Below are 20,078 nucleotides of genomic sequence, written 5' to 3' on the forward strand. Positions count from 1 at the left end.
AAATCCGTATTCCCCTAATATATGCATTGTGTGTCTCCCAGACTGTGGCCTCAGAGACCTCGTTAGTCTCATTAAGCTCGAAAAATTGTTCAATTTCTCTCCTTAGCCTTTTCTCTACTTTGGGATCCTGTATGAGCATTTCACTTAATCTCCATATAGTTGTTTTATCTTGACCTCCTCCTACTCGTAATCTCATTGTGATGGGATCATGATCAGACAGACATGACCTCTATGTTGGAACTAACCAATGACTCCAACTATATATGTTCTATCATTATATAATCTAGTCTCGAATAAGAACCATGTACACAAGAGAAGAAGGTATAGTCTTTCGCTTGGATGTTTCACTCTCCACGTATCCGCCAATTGGTGTTTATATAATAACCTATTCAATAATTTCAACTTCCTACTCCCTTCTCTCTGTGTACATGGCAACGCATCCAACTGAGGATCTAAACACAGATTAAAATCTCCAGCCACGACCAGACTTCTGTTTTTTAAATTCAGAGAGTTTCCTTAACATCCCCTCTAAGAATATCACTGGGTTTTTGTTTGGGCAGTATAGATTAGCTAATGTAAATTCCAAACCTTGTAACTTTCCCCTGAGAAATGGGAACCGGCCCTCTGGATCTTCCAGTCTACCTTCCAGGGAAAAAGTTACATTTTTTGAGAACCCAATTAACTATCCTTTGGCCCCTTTAGTTGCCTATAGACAGATGGCGGCTGGGCGAACACCTCTGGGTGGATGCCATATGGCAGCCTTTTCGGAGCATTGCATGTGCCCGTAGGGCCACGCTGCGGCACGATCTGTCACCAGCCATGTACCTCGGACACGGCCGATGACAGATCTGTGTACCGGCCCCGTTGCCAATACAATGTGACCTGCTGTAACCAATCACAGCAGGTCACATGACAGTTGTATATAGTGGATGGCTTCCTTTCATGCCATCCATTGTATGCAAGTCTAGCTGTGAATGGTCACAGTGATCACATGCACAGGCTGGGCCAATCACAGCCCAGCTGTGTCATGTGATTAGCCGTGGCCAAATCACAGCTAATCACAAAAAAACCCCTGAATGAATCGATTTCATTCAGGTAAATGCTTGTTTATAGCAAAGTAATTCTTTGCTATAAGCAAATTGTGTAAAAAAAAACAAAAAACTGATCACTGCCCCAAAGCAGTACAGTGTTACTATGGTAACATTATACTACTTTGGTCATAGTGAAATATGACAAAAATCTTAAGAGAAAAAAAGTAATAAAAGTAAAAAAAAAATCAATTTTTTTAACGTAGTGTCACCAGTCCGTGTCCCTGATCACCGCCACGCCAGTTATATGATGATGCTGTACTGCACTGGTGACAGTATGTAAAAACAAAAAATAGTGAATAGTTTTTTTAATTTCTTAATTTTCCGAAGCTTTATGACAAAAAAATTACAACTTCAAAAAACTTGCCATACCTCTTATGAAGTACGTCGGACTGCCTACTTTGCAAAAAAGGGTCATTTGGGGGATATCTGTACTGTTCTGACATACTTGGACCTCAAGAAATTAGATTGGCTGTCAGTACTTCAGAATTGATCAATTTTCGGATATATCCCATAGTTTGTGAACTCTATAACTTTCCTACAGACTAAATAATACTGATTTGGGTTATTTTCACCAAAGAAATGTAGCAGAGTACATCTTGGCTTAAATTTATGAAGAACAATTATTTGCAAACGTTTGAAACGTGTTTTTTCTTTTTTTCTTTTTTTTTCCTACATTATTTTTTTTTAATTTAGCAAAAAATAAAAACCCCAGTGGTGATTAAATATCACCAAAAGAAAGCTCTAGTTGTGTTAAGAAAATAACATTTTAGTTTGGGTACAGTGTTGCATGATCGCGCAATTGTCATTCAAAGCGTGAGAGCGCTGAAACCTGAAAATTGGCCTGGGCAGGAAGGGGGTAAAAGTGCCCGGTATGGAAGTGGTTAACTGGTGAGTACGCATAATACCACACTGGAAGAGACTTTGATTATAATTTAATATTTTGTGTCTCGGGTTAAATGTGTTTCTTGGAGAAATACTACTTCTATAGAGTGTTGATGGATTATCTTATGTGTTTTTATCGGGGAGTTCAGCCCTTTCACATTATATTCTATTCTATTGTAGTTGCTTTGATCTACTATCTTTCAAGAGAAAACTGATACAGTTTAGGATATGTATGCTTTTCCTTCTCCCCCCTGTAACAACCCATTACCCCCCCTCCCCCCCCCCCCTTTCCTCAGACCCCTCCTCTCCCCCCCACCTCCCCCCAACCCTTGGGCCTAAGTTTTGCTTTTGAATCTGTCGTGGGACCTTTCCACTGGTGATTCCCATATTGGGGTGGGACTCTAAACATGCACGCCCACTCTGCTCCCCATCTTGCAACATAGGGGATCTAGAGTTTTGGCAGTGCATTAAGCCTCCAAGGAGCCCGCTCTCATCTTCTCAACATTGCTTAGTTCCTGCTGCCCTTCTAACCCCTCCCCCCCCATTCTCCCTATATGGGCCTGCAGCCTCGGCACGGGATAGGAGAGATGGGGGAGGAAGAGGCGAGGAGAAAAAAGGCACAACATGCTAATGTCATTCTTCTCACCTCCTTCATCCCTCCCCCCCCATGTTGGATTACCTTTTCCTTTTATTTACCGTCTGCCACGTTTCCTTTCCTGGCCCTAAACACTCAGTAGACCACCCCACAATGTCCATTTCTTGTAAATCTAATTTTCTACAAAAGTCACTGAATTCTTCTGGGAATCTGTCCCATCTTTCCGCCCAATCAGGAAGGCAGGGCACTCCCAGTTATATCTGCAAACCAGTCTTAATTTTCTGAGTCACACATGCAGTTATATCCAACAGTTTAGTAATTTTTCTAGTAAACTTTTTTTCTGGACTCTTAACAGGCTATTGATTGAAAAAGGGTGAATCTGGATTGATTTTTTTTTTCTCTGTTTTTTATTATCTAATACATTTACTTTGAAAGAAATCTAAAACTGTAACGCCACTTGATATGCAGCAAAAGACAACGCTGAATGAAGATTCTTCAAATGTTCATTGAAGTGCAGTGCTTTAATATTGATTTCTCCTAGCTGAAACCCATAATTTAATTGGTATTTGTTCTGACAGCAATTGATAGATTACGATGTGGAGTAGTTTGTGAAATAGCCAAGGTCTTCAGGTTACATCCTTTTGAAACTTCTGCTCTTCCCTGCAAAAGGCTATTCTGTACAGCATGTTGGCTGCAAAACAGCTGTTATATGTATACTGAGGGTTTAGAAGATACAACCAGAAAGCTACAACATTCACTTTAGGGCTCCATGCACACTAATGATTTTTAAGCTCCTAGAAGCTATTAGCATATTTTTTTTTTCTGCTCGTGGAAGCTAAATAGTGTTCTCCACTGTGTTCATGCCCACTACTTTAGGCTATTAGCTTTTTTGTTTGAGCTTCAGAATCTAGGAGCACAAAAAAAAATTTTTGTACAGTTTTTGGAGCGTTGTTCCAGCAGAAAAAAAAGCGCTAAACTATACTAAAATGCTTATAACCGCTTTTTTTTTTTGTCCCTTTACATACACTGTAAAATCACAAATAAAACGCTACTGCTCTTTAACACTTCTGAATGCTCATAAAATGCTATTACCAGTGTTTTTTTTTATCCAGCGTTTTTTGAACATAAAAAAAATTTGCGAGTGTGCATAGAGCCTAAAGAACACAAATTATTGTGCAGCCCGGTCCTGCAAATTGTAAGCTGCCTTTGTTTCTTTTCAATGTAATATGTATATTTATCGCTACTAAATAAAGACGTCAAACCTAATGTGGTCACTAATGTAGTCAAGCTCAAAATTGACACAATTATGTCCAGAGATCCCAAAATAAACCTATTGTTGAAGCAGGTAAACGGGTTATTGTTACATTAGTCTGGTAATTGTTCTAAGAACCCTTGAGTTTTTATCTACCCTTCAGGCTGATCCACTTAGACTGCACTTTAGATGAGCGTAAAAGCTTTAATGAATGCAGTCTTTAAATGTTTCACATTCCTTTTTGGTTATCATTGTTCCTAGCTACCCAGTATCCCTAGTTGCATAATGAGCCTGTCCAGCAACAAACACTGAGCCTTAAATGAGCATTGCCCATTTATAAACTGGAAATTAAATTCTCGACAGCTTTATTATGTTTTTTTTTTTTTTTTGTCTGACACTGTATGTGCATCCACTGAAGAGTTTTCCTTACCTAGAGTTTTACTGGTACAGGAAATCAGCCAAATTTCCAAATGTAAAATTTAAAGAAACATTTTAGCTTTAGTTCCATTTCAATCTCAGACAATTGAATGCTTGGGTATATAGCCACTAAACATACATAATATGTATCTACTAACGTACATAATTATGTAGGACATAATGCACATATGCTTTTGGTCTTATGGGAATGCGTTCCTTAAATTTGGTTGAATCAAATTTAAAGCTTTGCTTTGAGTATGTAGTGCTTAGCTTTGCTTTTGCATTCTTTTCCTGATGCATGACTTAACGTTCTTTGTGTAAACACTTTGGAACTATTGAATTTTATAAATTAAACTATGCTGTATTTTGTTGGAAGTTCATTTTTATAGTCAGTCATGATATAGAGATCTCCTTTTTATTTTATAATAATCTGATTTTAAATTTAAATATTTATACACCAACAGGAGTAAATCGCTTGAAAACTGCAATGCAGAAGAACTTCAAAGTCAGAGAAAAGTTCGCTATGAAGAAATGCAAAAAATAAAAGGCCAGTTACAGGAGCAAGATCAAAAGTGGCAAGATGTAAGTGCACTGGGCAATGTCTTCTGCTGTTGCAATACTTCATTACATTAAGCTGTATCTAAATGCTTTTTTTGTTTGTTTTTGGATAGAGTAGGGAAGGGTTATAACCTCTGTCTTATTACTGTCTGTGGGACATTCATTTTATCTGTTTGTCCTGGTGACCTATGTTAAGGGTTCATGTACACTGCAGCTGATAAACTCATGCTCAGGAGCTTTTCTGTGTTTTTTTTCAGCCGCCCCTGAACTCTCCATGTACACTGTCGTTTACAGTCATTTACAGGCAGTTGAGTTTACAGTCATGTTTTTGAACGCACCAAATTAATGTTCAGGAGTAGATTTTATCAGCATTCCAAATTCCAAATGCTTGTAAATGCGGTTAACAGTGTTTGTTTATACACATTTAACTGTTCCATATCCAAATGCTGTCCAGAGCCTTTTTGCATCATCAGAAATGTATGCAAAGCGTTTTCCATGTATTCAAATGGACCTAGCACACCAGTACAGTCAGTTCCAGGTTATGCGTGAAGGAAAAAATGGTAGAACGTGCTGCATTATGCTCATGATGGGATCCATAGTGAATACAAGCAGAAAAGACAGGTCATCTCAATACATACTGCTCTACGTTTTCCAGCAGTTAGTTTCTATCGTTCAGAAGTGTTTTCCAGAAGTCCCGTGTACATGGAGCCTAAAAGTGAAAAAATATCTAAGGTTTTGAGCTGTCGCTAGGATTGGTTTAGATTGGAAGTTTTGCCAATGGGGACACTTATTCAGTACACTTGTTTGAGAGATTTCCCCTAGCTGACAGTGAGAAAAATATCCCCATATGTACACAAAGCTAAGGCAAAAAAACATATGGGTTTTACTGCTAAAAGAAAAAATATATACTTTATATTCTTAAGCAGCCAAGTTTGCAGTCTTTATACTTGAAGGGGAATGTCAGTAGTGTTTTTTTTGTTTGTTTTTTTTTCTCCTAAGTCCACAGTTACAATTACTGCAGCTGCTAACTTTTAAGAATCTTATCAGTGTGTGGAGTCCAGTGCTGTTTTCTGCAGGTGGCTGCAATCTTGGATATGGGACCTGGCTGTGGCCATTTGAGGGAAAAAAAGCTGGCTCCCCACTAAGCATGCGCAAGTTCGCACATCACTACATCACTTTGTGAATGGTCCTGCAGTTTCCTGGAACATGTGACATTTCCCAGGATGATGCAGAAGGGGTGGGGCAAGGGCTGTCATCTTTTCCTAGGATTGCAGAAGTGGGAACAGATACTGATAAATATCAATATTCACTCCCCCCACCCCCTCATAAAAAAAACAAAACAAACTAATATTTTACACACTGAAGGGTGGAGTGAATCAGCAGCACTTCATTTTTAAAAATGACGTTCCACTGTAAGTGCAAGGTATCTTTACCTTGGTGGTTTACCCGTTCTGGTGACTTCACTAATTCTTACTACTGCCTCATAGGAGACACCTGCGCTGCCCTAAAGAGTATGTAAACCCAACATTTCATATTCCTGATATGTGCCTGCTGTACCATGTACTTCTGTGGAAAAAAAGTATCCTGTGCTTTTTGTATTCCTTTGTTTGAAATCCCTAGCGTTCCTGCCAGTCCCTTTGCTTTCTTATTAAAAACTGACTACACTGGACATGAGAGCACAGCATGGTCAGCTTTCTAGCTGTACTGGAAACTCAGTGGGGTTTATTTACTAAAGCCGGAGAGTCCAAAATCAGACTCCCTTCTGCATAGAAACCAATCAGCTTCTAACCTCAGCTTGTTCAATGAAGCTTTGGCAATGAAACCTGGAAGCTGATTGGTTTCTATGCAGAAGGGAGTCTGATTTTGGACTCTCCAGCTTTAGTAAATAAACCCCAGTGTGTTCTCCAATGATCAGACTTCTGCTCACTCCCACACAAAGTTCAGTGTACTGCTTTTTCTCCTCTCCCATCTCTGTTCTCAGCTGCATATGGAGTTTAGCAGGTTGAAAACATATTTCAAATTCTCCTTTGCCACAAGACAAATGGTGTATATATGCAAACAGACACATATATTTTGACATATATTACAACCTTTATGCAGGCTTCAGCTCCCTAGTACTGTCACAACAAAAAACCTCTAGCTGCACAAAGGTTTTTGTTTTAAATCTGACAAATTGAGTTTTGTTTATTTTACTTACGAAGGACCTGGTAAAATGGAAAAATCGCAGGAAAAGCTTCACATCGGATCTTCAGAAGAAGAAGGAGGAAAGAGAAGAAATTGAAAAGATTACAAATGAACCCCCAGAAAGGACTTATAAGACCTTCAAAGAAATGCGTGAAGAAAGGTAGGGTTGTCTGCTTTAAAAAATTGGCTAAAGCTCAAGTCCAGTCAAAACCTTTTGTATAAAGAGAATGGTTAGAAATACTATTAGATTGTTATTGCGGTCTACGTCAAGGTTTTCCCCCCTACTTTATATCAGCACAAGAATTGATAGAAACACTTTCCAATGGGGAACACACTGAATTTTAATTTTAGTAGTTAAGCTGGTCATGCACTGCACACAATTTTCTCTGTTTGCGGCTCTCTGTTGCCTCCCGCTTGAAATCTCTTGATTGAACAATTGATTAAGGCAGGTGGAAAATGATCAGCCAAATAGTAGCTGCATTCAGTCTGTATTACCAACATAATGATGGCTAGGAACGTTGGACAATATTTTATTGAAGTCCATCTCTACAAGATATGAAAGGAGTGAGACTGGAAGTGAAGGAAAATCTTGACAAGTTTGAAATCATTCAGATTTTGATTTCTGTCTAAGTATAACTAAAAGCAAAAATGTTATCTTACCAGTACAGGACACAGGACTTGTATTTGTAGACCATGGGTTATATGCCAAGAACTTTGCTTGGGCAGCCCCTAGAGTTTACTCGTATAACCCTGCCCACTCGATTCAGTTCTTTGTGACTGTCTTTAGGTCAATGCCTAGACTTGGCAGAGTGGTCTGCACCCTGAAATATTTCAAAATCTGTCTAATTCGGGAAAGCAATCTGTGGACATCCTGGAGTGCAGGTTCAACAACAAACTGTACAAGTTCATGGCCAAGAACAGGGATCCTGTAGCCTTCACAGTAGACGCTTTGGAGATTCTTTTATTCAATTCCAACTGGTTTATACCTTCCATCCAATGAAGATCCTCCCTCTACTGCTTCTGACGATAGAGAAGGAAAAGGTCCTTGTGATTGTGATTTTTTTTTTTTTTTTTTTTTTATACCAGATGCTAACAGACATGCTTAAACTTTGAAAGAGGCCAAGCCTCACCTGCCCAAACACACTAGACTTACTAGACAAAGCCCTCCTGTTTGTTCTGTTTTTCAGGCGTTCGATTTAATAGAATGGCTATTGAAACCCAATTCCTAAGAGATAGGGTATCTATGATTCAGCTATTCCCATCTCACTCAGAGTAAAGAAATCCAGCTCCTGCAAGATTTACCATTGCACATGGAAGGCTTTCTTTGCATGGTGCGAGGACAGAAGGCTTAATCTAGAGAAAACTCTATCAATTGTATTTTGGTCTTTCTTCAGCCTGGTTTTGACCAGTGTTTGGCCCTGTATATCCTTGATGGATAAGGCAAAAACTTGTCTCTTCTCTTCCAGAAACCTCTTGCTTTGCAATCCATTTTCAGACTTTCCCACAAAGAGTTGCTCATATCGTTGGGCCACTTCAACTTCCTGTGTCACCTTGGGACCTCAGCCTGGTGCTAATGAAAGCCCTTTAAACCAATAAGATATTCTGGTGGACCTCACCTTTTAGGGTTACCTTCTTGGTTGTCATCATGTCTGATGTCATTTTGCGTTAGACACATAAATTGTTCCTTGATGCACAAATTTTGTTTGATCCAGCGTAATGATACCAAAGGAGATAATGCAGCTATAATCTCCCAAAGGAAACTGTCACGATCCCATGATCGTGACGTCCTATATGTCACAATTGTGGCGTCAGACCCCAGACCTTCTCATCAAACTCGTGACCGAAGGACTAGCCAATCTAAAACCGCGATGTCACGTGCGTAACAATACCACACCCAGCTGCACCCTGCACAACGATTTTCCAGCTAACAGACCACAATCGATGTACCGGCAGCCTGGGCGATTGTTACTGGGTCAGGTTAATTACGCAATTAACCCTTCACACTGCCACCACCTCCTTTTTGTACAGAGAAAGAGGAAACTCTGCGTTATCAGCTATAACACTATAATGATTGAAATAACCGACTGCATAACACGGTCATAACACAGGCCTGTTATACAGAGGGTTAAACAAACAGTAGCATTCTCTTTAGAGGCAGGGATTTGTAAATTGCAATACAGAGCTATAGAAACCGTTCAACACGTTCAGAAAGATTTATTACTAAAAGGTCAAACGGGTGCAATAAGAATATTTACAGAAAAAAGATGTAACATATATATATATATATATATATATATATATATATATATATATATATATATATATATGTACATACATACAAATGAATATACAAAGAACCATAGCACAGCAAAGAGATATCAGAGAGTGGTGAAAGGGTTAAGGTACTTTCCAAAGTCCTGGGTTACCAGATGCAAGTTTCAGGGCACGTGTCTCCCCAGGTGGTATTGATGTTAAAAATGGGAGACGTCTTCAACTGCCTAATCTTAGGCCTGACAGCCGGTTTTGTAGTCCCCAGCAGGGGGTGGCTCTGCAGTCAAGGACCAATCTCCGCTTAGGGCGTGGAGAGAGGGGTAGATGCCTCAACTAGAGCAAAAATCGCCCATAACTCATATTTGGTCCATAACTTTTCATCTGCACAACTGACATTCGACCCGTGGGTAGACTATTATGCAGACAAGTCTGAGGATTGATTAAATCTGAATTATGGAAGTGTACGCTAAACTGTTCACGAGATCTATTTTTCTGCTTTCCTGTGTGTCAGAGACAAGGCAAGTGACCCATCAAACTGTTCGCCTGCTCATTGTCCATCTGACGATATGTTCGGTTTTTATGTAAGTCTCTCATATTCCAAGATATGAGACATAGGGGAAAAATGGTTTTAACTGAGGTTATCTGATTCTGTCACCTATGCTGAGTTAAGTTTTATGAAGTTGGAATCTCTCTCAACTCTGGAGAAAGCTTACCTTATCTCTTCCGAGATGGGAAATGGTACAGCTTCTTGGGACAGTGAGGCACCTCGTGGCTCCCTGCTAGGATCTGGCCTGTGACAATTTCTAACACACACATATACTGCCATATGTCATTGGGCCTCTCACAGGGGGGGGGGGGAAGAATAAGGGAGAAATATATTTGTCAGGACAGTTAACCCCTTTGCCGGGATGGAGGTTGAAACCAAAATGGTTGAACCGCATCCATCGGTGGGTATACGTTGTTACAGGAATCACAGCAGAGTGAACAAAAAGCTAAAGGAAAAATTGTAAAAGAGCAAAAATACCACTGTTATAACACACCTAATGTGTTCAAATAAATGGGATAAATGTCTGTGAATTTAGTTCTAAGAACTCCTCTGTGCCCCAAAGAATAAGAACAAAAGTGCAATTCAGTCATATAGCTGATGGGCTGCTTGAGGAGAACATAGCAAAACTTTCACACACCCATGCTCTACAGCCTCTTTTTCAATGCACAGTGGGCTCATTGGACCTGAATTCAGACTTCTTGTATCCCATTCTTTTGACCCCATGTTAAAGGCTAAATTCACCTTGTACAAATAATAAATGCACATCTTTTTGCAGGTAAAAGTGTATTTTTTTTTTTTTTTTTACACTGCAGTCTGTAAGGCATTCCACAATGCCACTGATCAAGGGTACAATGCCAGGCTCCTGCAGAAACGTAGTCAGCTGTATTTCTTTACCTTGTACGGGCAGGCAGTTACTAAATGGCTGCAAGAATCCATGAACAATGAGAGCTCACCAGCACCCTTGTAGTTTGAGAACTATAGTCCACTGGCCACAACAGCTGACGGCACTTGTAGTTCATTTGTTCACAGAACTTTGGGAACCGTGTTTTAAATTGTGACAGCAAGTGAGTAAGAGGATCCCCCACCCTCTGTCACAGGGAGGGGCAATTTGGGGGAAAGGAGGCAGGAGCTGGAACATTTTACATGCTTCACCTTAAATACGGGTAGAACATGTAACATGTTCCAAAGGGACAGAAGGTATATTTAGAGTGGAGCATTTAACATGTTCCAGATCCCGCCTCCTTCTCCCCCTTCCCTTGTGACGGAGGATGGGAGTTCTTCTCCCAATGCCCATTGTCACTTTTTGAACACAGCTGTGTCATACATTCACAGCTTCCTGTGAATAAACTAAAAGTCCTGTCTTCCACTGCAGCTGACGGCTTGTAGTTTTCAGTGGGCTGTGGGAGACTATGATGAGTGCTGTCATAGTCCATTTCGAAACAGCTCATACAGAGGTATGGGCTGAAAGCCAAAGGACATGTCTGCAGGAGCCCACATTGCACCCATGAGCTACTGATCATGGGAGCAAAAATGTCTCTTGCTGGAAAAAATAGTAAATACCCTTTTTTTTTTTTCAGCAAAAATATATGCCTTTTTTATTTTTTTCATAAAGCAAAATTTATCTTTTAACTGTATTATGAAAGAGGTGCTTGAGTTTCCAGCTCTCTTGTAAGGAGCCATTTTGTGTTTTGCACAAGAGACCTCTGTGTGTACATAGTCCTCCCCTACTGCTGTCCTGCCTCAAACCACGACAAGGAAGTTGTCTTAAGCTTGGTATACACTGAGGTTTTTTTTTTTATTTATGTCTCAGTTAACTCAGATTCCCACATCCACTCAAGTGGATTCAGTGGTTCCTCCTCTGTGCTGTTCTATTCTGACAGTGGGGACTCCCTTCCTCCTTGCCCTGTCAGAATACACTGATCAAAACTGCAGCCATTGGCTGCAACAGCTGTTTGAATGTTGGTTTTCCAGCAGGACCATTCAACAGAAGGCCTCAGACAGATCAAAATTTTAATAGGTGTGTACCCCGGTTTATTTGTTTGGATGAGGTTAGGGCTATGAGTGTCTACATCCATGGCCTCTTTTTTTCAAGCTGAAATCCCTTTTTGATCTAACTGGAGGTCCTCACAGAGAACACTCTGCTTTTCCCTCCACCATTGCTAGGTGGATCAGGCAACTACTTCCCAGGGTCTTTGATGTTAATGAAAATTTTCCTCCCTTTCCCATTAGAATCCATTCCATCAGAGTTGTTGGTGTATTTTTTGCAAATCTGTTTCCCAGATTTGCAAGGTCATCACCTGGTGCTCTGCTCACACACTTTGTAAGCTCTCCCAGGTGGATACTAGGCATCGGCTGATGCAAGCTTTGGCCTCAAGGTGTTTTGTTATCTGAATAATTTTGTTATGGTTCTTTAAACACTTGTTTTCTTGTGGGTCTGTTAGTATGTCTAGGCTGCTATGTTTCCCACCCCTCAGTTGTACTGCTTGGGTATGTCCCATGGTCTTTGAATACAAGCCCTAGGAGAATGGACCGCTTTTATTTTATATATATTTTTTTCAATGGAAATTTTTTTTTACCTTTTTACTAGTCATTTTTTTTTTGCTTTTGTCTAAAGAATATTTCCTTATACCAACACTTTTGTATGCACTTCTTGAGCTTGTCTTTTATGCAGCTTGTCTGTATCAGCATGTCTTCAGCAACAGATTTGAAGGCCATTCTTCAACCCTGCTGGACTGGATCAGGGCATGCCTGGAGTGTGATCTTTGCTCCTAGACTCAGTCTGTACAGTCTAGGAGCCCTCCCACACTGTGTTTTAACATGTTAGTTCTGGGCTTGATAGTGGACACCTTCAAGACAGTTCCATTTTCTCAGTTCCACAGCTGATCCTTACAAATTCAAAATATTTTGTAATGGGACAAACCAATTGTCACCAAAGACCAGGCTATCTCTGGCCTGGTGGCTCAGGAATCTAGCTCTGTAATTAGGGAAATGCTTCCTCATGATGTCTTAAAAGATTCTCACAATGTATGTAAGGCTGAATGACTGGGAAGGAGTCCTAGACACCTTATCTGTATAGGGGATTTTGTTGTCCCTAAAATACTGGGTCTCTGGAATGTAGGTTTGTCTGATCCAGATTCATTTGGACAACACCACTGCAGTGGCACAGATCAGACATGCAGCAGGAACCGGAACCCTTGCCATGGCAAGAGAATAGAAAGAATTCTATCCTGGGCAGAATATCACACGCCATCCAGCTTGGCAGGCAGGCTACCTCAGTGGGCATTGCCTGGACCTGGTAAACTAATCTCTACACATGGAAGTGTTTCAGGACCGTCACAAGTGTGGGATGCCAGATGTGGGTTTCCTGGTCTTGGGATTCAACAACAAACTAGACAGGTTTTCCTCCCGGTGCAGGGATCCTCTGGTGGCTCTGTGGGATGAGTACAATCTGATCCATGCCATTCCTCTTTTGAAACTCCTTTTAGGTATGCTTGGCAGAAATGAGCGAATAAGCATGCCTGTGATGATCATAGCTCAGGACTGCCCACGTAGATGTGGTACTCCAACCTGATCAGACTTCTGGCAGACACCCTGTAGGCTGTTCAAATTCTGCTTTAATTAACCATTTATTTTTTTTAATTATTGTAGAAAATAATTGAGATGAGAAAAATTAGAACACTGTACATACCCCCAACAGATAAACCTCTTACTGTAAGTTGTTCTAGATTGCTCTATATAAAGTAGTTTTTCAAAGATCAGAGGACTCATGGCACAGAATAAAAACTATTTGGAACAGAGTAAAATGAAAAACACACTTTGGTAAGATTATTAGCAACGATTGCATATCTTCCATTTTTAGGAGCAATGCAGAACTGTTCTTAAATTTACCATTTGTTTATCAAAACTGTGTATTTAACAATGTGCATTACTTGTTCTTTGCATTTTCCCAGTGCCTGCTATTCTTTCACGAACATAAAAAAGCAGGAATTGTTAGAAATATATTTTTTCTTTATTTTTAGGGAGAATAGAGAGAATGACAATTACAACAATGAGCAGCAAAAATCAGAGCTCAAGCGACTATATTCTTCAAATGATGATGTTTTCGGTGAATCAACTGTACCATCCAAACCAGCACTAGAAAAGAGTTACACCATTGACATCCCATACACAAGGAATGCAAACATTTCCTTCTATACCATGCAAAATTCTCATAAACCGAACGAAAATTTAATGCAATTTGATGATGAACCCAGTTCTGATGTTGATGCTGCGCCTCAAAACAAGGTTCTTAGTGATGTCAGTGTGCAAAGCTCTCATAAGGAGATAAAGCCCCTGGGCAAGACAATGTCTGTTGATGTTTACACCCCTTACGCTGGTAGCACTACCTACTCATCAAAGAGTTATCTAAAGCAAGAAAACTCATTGCCCACTGAAACCAGTAGTGTGCAAAGCCAGTACTTTTCATCCAGTTCCTTGAACACGGAAAGCAAGCCCAGCGGAATTTCTTCTTCACTACCAAGGGGTTTCCAGAAAACGGACACTAAACGACTCTCATCTGTGGTTACACCAAGGCCTTTTGGATCCCAATCTAAAGGAATTACTCCTCTAACCAAATCATACACCGTAAGCCCCCTACCTTTTATTTGGAATTTATCTTTGTGTGTCCTAAAGGTTTAATTTTCACCAGAATTACAATAAACACGTTTAATATTGGTACACCATGTGTGTTTACATATACTCACTTGCATATATTGTATAGATCTTAACATGCATTAGCACACCGACTACTCATCCCTATTTCCACACTTCTGTTCTGAAGCGCAATCTAATTTTGAGCCTGCTGTAAAAAAGGTAATGTAATCCTATTTAAATTGATTATAATTAAAAAAAAAAAAAAAAAAGTCAAAAGTGATGCAAAAGAGAAACTCCGAAAGGATATGGATAAACTATGCAGAAAGTGGCATACCAGTTCCAGCCAAAACTTATTTGCTTCGGATACAGCGGGAGAAATGCTATTTTCCCTAGCTTTCTGTTGTCCTGTTATCGAGACAAGAATTAATGCGAAATATTGTCAAAGAAGATTTAAACAGCAGCATATACTTTTTCCTAGTGCAGTTTTATTTCCTATCCCCTCCTTACAAAACTTTAAAGAAAAAAAAAATTCCATTTAAAACAATACATTAAATTAAATTAGGCTGCTTTCACACTGAGAAGCATTTGACGCAGTTGTGTTAAAGCGCAAGAAAAGCTGAAGAGAAATGCTTCTCTATGTATGTCTCTGTATATTTTCACACTGGTCTGTTGTGTAAAAAATCCTGCTTGCCACATTTTTGGGACGTATTTAATAAAAAATGAATCAAAAAAGCACCACACCATTAAAATGCATCGAAAAAATTGGCAAACACGCACCTTTGTTTTTTGATGCGGTGTTTGAGTTGCAATTGTGGTAAAATCATAGTAAAATTGCGGCAAAACGCATATGCGTTATTACCGTGTTTTTGCTACGGATCAGTGTGAAAGTGCCCTATAATGGTTGTAAACCTGTACATATATGCAGTGACCAGCATTAGGTGATACAGAGATGAAACCAATCCGCCTACATAAGTTGTAGCTGTGTATCTGAAGCCATTTCTTCTGTAGATTGTTTTGAAAACTCTTAAGAGGAAAGCATTTCTTTTTTGATCTAGAAGCAGGGGGCCCAAGCTGTGCCTTCAATAACACGTTTTTAGGAAACCAGTGGATTTAGTTCTGTTTTCAAAGGCTGCAGCCAGTCACCAAGGTGATGTCTACTATAGAGTCTCTGACACTCCTAAAAGTGTCAGAACGCGAAGAAAAACAAACCCTGTCTACAATGAACTGAAATCTGCTTACAATGGGTTTTTATCTGAGCACTGTACAACAGAATAGGATAAATTCAGTCACTGTTTCAGAGAAACTACATACTATATTTTATTGCAATGTTTTTGTTTTTTTTTGCTATACATCAGTATACACAGAGTTGAGGATAAAGTGTTTTAACTTTTTTTTGCAGGGTGCAGTTAACAGATTTGTGTTTGTTTTTCAGTTGGATGATACACGAAGGTATAATGGTTCAACTTTCACCTCCAATTACAAGACAGAGATAGATAAACCCAGCAGTGCATTCCATAGTGAGGAAGATGAGACTCGAAGTGGAGATGATGAGAAGAAAGAAGTGAGCCAAAGTATTTCATCCAAAACATTTGATTTGAAGCCAGGGAAGACTTCTGTGTCTCAGACTGTTAACATCAATTCTTCTAGTGCTTTGGTAATTACAGAACTTCTCATCATACATAAACTCCTTAATGCAATATAGTACTTGTAAACAATACATCAGAATTGCTCTGCCTATCACTATGAGAAATCCAGAGTATTAGGATATCTGCACATATATTTGCTGGGTTAGCACAGGGCACAGAAATTACAGGTTTTGTCCACCTACAGTAGGGTGGCCCCATTTAGGTCTATTTAAATCCAGCAGGGCAGGGTGTAGCCTGTGTATTGTGCTCTGATGGAAAGTTGACATGACTTATATAAAGTCTGTAAGGCTCAATAGGTGTGCTAAAACCATTTTTATTTTAAAAGACCTCAAATTATGTTTCTTGTACAAAATATGGTACTGCTATTTACAAATTAAAGATTGGTTTTATTTTTATTATTCTGCTAAAACAAAATCAAACAAAATGAATGGACTTAAAATCTTTATAAATACATAAAAAATAAGCAGAGCATAGCTGTTAGCAAAGAGTTAATGAGGTCTAATTAGCATTAATTAAGTAGGTTACATGTACAGGGTTTGTTTGAACAACATGTACAGATTATATTGTGGTTCTACAATATTTGTTCAAAGGCAATAACCAACATACACAACAATTGTTAAAATGCATTTATGAATGAAGCTTGCAACCATTTGTTTGCAGGCTTCATTAATAGAAGAGCCTACTGTTTTGTGATCCTAATACACAAAGTGTGAATCATCTGTCAAATTTACAGCAGGATCCTGCTGTTTGTACTTGGAGCACTGTTTAAAGGCTTTATTCTGCGCCTCATTAGAGTGAAACCCAGATGTTGCAAAACAGCTGAGCTGTGCAGATTACCTTGGATGAGTGAGTGAAGCTGCATGCCAATCCCTTACTTTGGTGTCCTTAGGTGAGATGCCTTCTTACATTGGTGGTCAGTGGGCGCGGTGCCCCTTTAGATTGGAGAGATGCCCTCTTGCATTGGTGGACAACAGATGAGGCGCCTCCTTTAAATTGATGGTTAAAGTATAAAAACCCTCACCTTGTTAATCCATTCAGTTTTAAATAGAAATGAAAGGCAAAACGTTTGTGTAAACGTAAAAAAAAAACATATTATAAATGCCCTTTTTTCCTCCATTTTTTTTTTTTCCATAAGTAATTACATATCCTCTATTCTCAGCTGCATAAGGAGCTCAGGGAGAAGAAACTGCAGCACACTGAATTTCCCAGTGAATGGCTTTGCAAGGAAGGAGGGGTGCTTGTCAGTAGACATCTGCTCATTGGAGGAGCATAGGCTGAGTTTCAGCACAGCTAGAGTTCTGACCATGCTGTGCTCTCATGCTTAGTGTGGTCAGTTTTTATTAGGAAAGCGCAGGAACACCACGGAATTTCACACAAAGGAAGCAATACGAAGAGAACAGGAAACTTTTTCATACAAGTACACGGTACAGCAGGCAAATATCCGGAATCTAAAATGTTGGGTTTACGTATTTTATAAGGTTACCCCTTACTTTGGTGGCCAATTGATGAGGTGCCCTTTTACATACAGCTAGGAGGATCTTTGATGTCAATGGTAACTTATCTAAGACAAAAGAGAAGTCTAGTCCTAAGCTGCTGGCTTTGCAGTCACATCAACCTTGGAATTAATTATTTTGACATCAGGCAGGGAATCAAATATCATATGGGTAGGTTATCACAATTGGAGCAGACAGAATCTGGAGCAGCTGTGCATGGTAACCATTCAGCTTCTATCTTCAGTTTGCTCGGTTAAGCTTTGAAAATGAAAGATAGTTTGTGGGAGCGTGAAACCCATATCCTGTGTGATAGTTATGGGCAGCAGCATGTTTAGTGTTCCAGTTTTACTGTCTCTGTTTTCAGACTCTTCTCTATTGTTTATTGAGAAAAAAAAATCCAATTTCACTCGGAATTAGTGTTCAACTTTACTCATGTTTCATTCTCATCAAAACTGAGAATGCAACCAGTCTAAAAGGCAATGGAGGAATAGTGTGACAAACAGAACAAAGCATGTTCTGACTGTCTCTCATGCATTCAGTGTGACAGGATAATTACAGAGTATACTGTGTACAGCCTGGCTTCTGGATAGGTTGTCCTCTCTGCCACGGTCACAGACACAGGATACTCAAGTGCTGCATGTGCGTAGTTGTATATATATTTTTAAAAAAAAATTTTTTTTTTTAGGACCAGTACAGCGACATGAGAATCAGCATCAACCAGAAGCCTGGAAGAAGCAATGACTTTGGGTTTAAAACCACCTGGAATAGTGCTGGGGTTTTCGTAACCTCCGTAGATGCAGGTAGAGTATTTGCTCTGTTTTATATTGTCCAGTCTATGAATTGTAGGTGTAGAATTGCATTAACCGACAACTAAAGAGAAATACCATGCACCCTTATTTCTCTTAAGAATAATTCTTTAGGGCAAGTATAACCAAATGCTACTGTTCTAAAATATACTTTTTTTTTTCTTTAAATGTAAGTGATAAACATTTTTTACATACCATTTAAGTAAATTATTTTAATAAGGTGGGGCAAAGAGTTGATGAAGAATGCAAGATAACTGTTCTCATAGTTTACTTCACATCACTAATAAGCCTGTTGTAAATAAGGTATTGCATAAAACATGTCATGTGTTTGCATAAAGAGGGAAAAACTATTTACGTTTTGTGTTAAACTTGCTATATAGGTTATCTATTTAATGTCAAGTGGACGTATTTTTATTTTCTAGGCAGCCCAGCAGAATTTTCTCAACTGCAGGTAGATGATGAAATTCTATCCCTCAACGGCATCAAGGTTTCTTCAATGGACTATAATCGGTGGAGGGAGGCAATGGACAGTGCTCTGGAAACTGGAAACCTAGCAATAGATGTCAGGCGATATGGCAAGAACGGTGAGTTTCACTAGCATTGTCAGATCTGCTGTTAAACATGTTTAAAGTAGAATTAATGTCTCCATTTTGCCAGTTTGCTATGATCTTTTTGTCTACTATTTTATAATCTGACTTTTCAAAGGAACAATTTTAATAAAAATACAAACCACTAACAACTGGCAGGATGTGCTTTCTGTTAACACTTTAACATCTACCTTTATTTTACGTGTGTTTATTAAATTGGTGGTGGCATCGCACTTTGCAGGTTGGTTATTAACCTTTGTAGCCTTACCACTTTCAACACATTTATTTATACAGTGATCAGTGATTCTAATTTAACAGCATGATTAAGCTTATTAGTAGTGGATATAATAATACTCTTAAGTTGGCATTAAAGTGGAACTCCATTAATAATTTAAAATGCTCACAAAACATAGGCCCTTTCATTTGAAAGGAACTATAGGCATTTTCATTTTGGGCTCATAGTTTCAACATGCTTCCAGCATTCAGGTAGATTAAATGCTAATATTATTTATACTTAAAGTGGTTGTAAAGACTTATGTTTGTTACCTTCATGCCCTGTATGAAGGTAAAAAACCTGTGTGCAGCAGTTCCCCCAGCCTCCCCAATACTTACCTGAGTCCCATCGTGATCCAGTGATGTGCACTATAGCCTCAGCTCTCTGGGGACTCATTGGCTGCTACAGCAAGCCTGTCAATCACAGCCATTGAGACAATGAGGAGAGAGAGGGGACAAGGCAAAGCCGCGTCTCTGGGATCAAGCCTTCTTGGGTGCCTCCCATACCAAGCTGCTTGCTCTGGCGGAACTTGGCAGGAGGGAGAGGACAAGAGCGCCAGCAGGTGACCCGAGAAGAGGAGGGTCAGGGCTGCTCTGTGCAAAATCATTACACAGAGCAGGGAAGTATAATGTTGTTTTAAAAAAAAATAAAAATAATTGGCATTTAATATCACTTTAAGCTCTTATGTTCTCATAGACTGGATTTAAAGGAGAATTACAGCCAAAGCTTGGGGAGAACGGGTGTTCACAGCTGTGTTTGATCACTCAGTTCTCACCCTTAGAGCTGGCAGGGGACAGATGATGCATCGACCTAGGAAAGTATGATTTAAAAAAAAAACAATAT

At 39.4% G+C, this 20,078-nt stretch overlaps 1 protein-coding gene across 12 annotated transcripts in view; it reads left to right on the plus strand.

The window, feature by feature from the left end:
- The window catches only part of LMO7 (LIM domain 7), a 230,400-nt gene that overhangs the window by 178,710 nt on the left and 31,612 nt on the right, over positions 1-20,078 (plus strand). For all 12 annotated transcript variants that reach the window (XM_089680371.1, XM_089680372.1, XM_089680374.1 and 9 more), the window contains 6 exons: positions 4,702-4,819; positions 6,997-7,139; positions 13,817-14,420; positions 15,862-16,083; positions 18,254-18,368; positions 18,797-18,958. In XM_089680371.1, the coding sequence (XP_089536497.1) occupies positions 4,702-4,819; positions 6,997-7,139; positions 13,817-14,420; positions 15,862-16,083; positions 18,254-18,368; positions 18,797-18,958 (1,364 nt within the window). The remainder of the gene's footprint in view (positions 1-4,701; positions 4,820-6,996; positions 7,140-13,816; positions 14,421-15,861; positions 16,084-18,253; positions 18,369-18,796; positions 18,959-20,078) is intronic.

This window comes from Staurois parvus, unplaced genomic scaffold (assembly GCF_062004578.1).
Source record: "Staurois parvus isolate SC_StPar_1 unplaced genomic scaffold, SC_StPar_1.0 ptg000243l, whole genome shotgun sequence".
Taxonomy (NCBI): Eukaryota; Metazoa; Chordata; class Amphibia; order Anura; family Ranidae; genus Staurois; species Staurois parvus.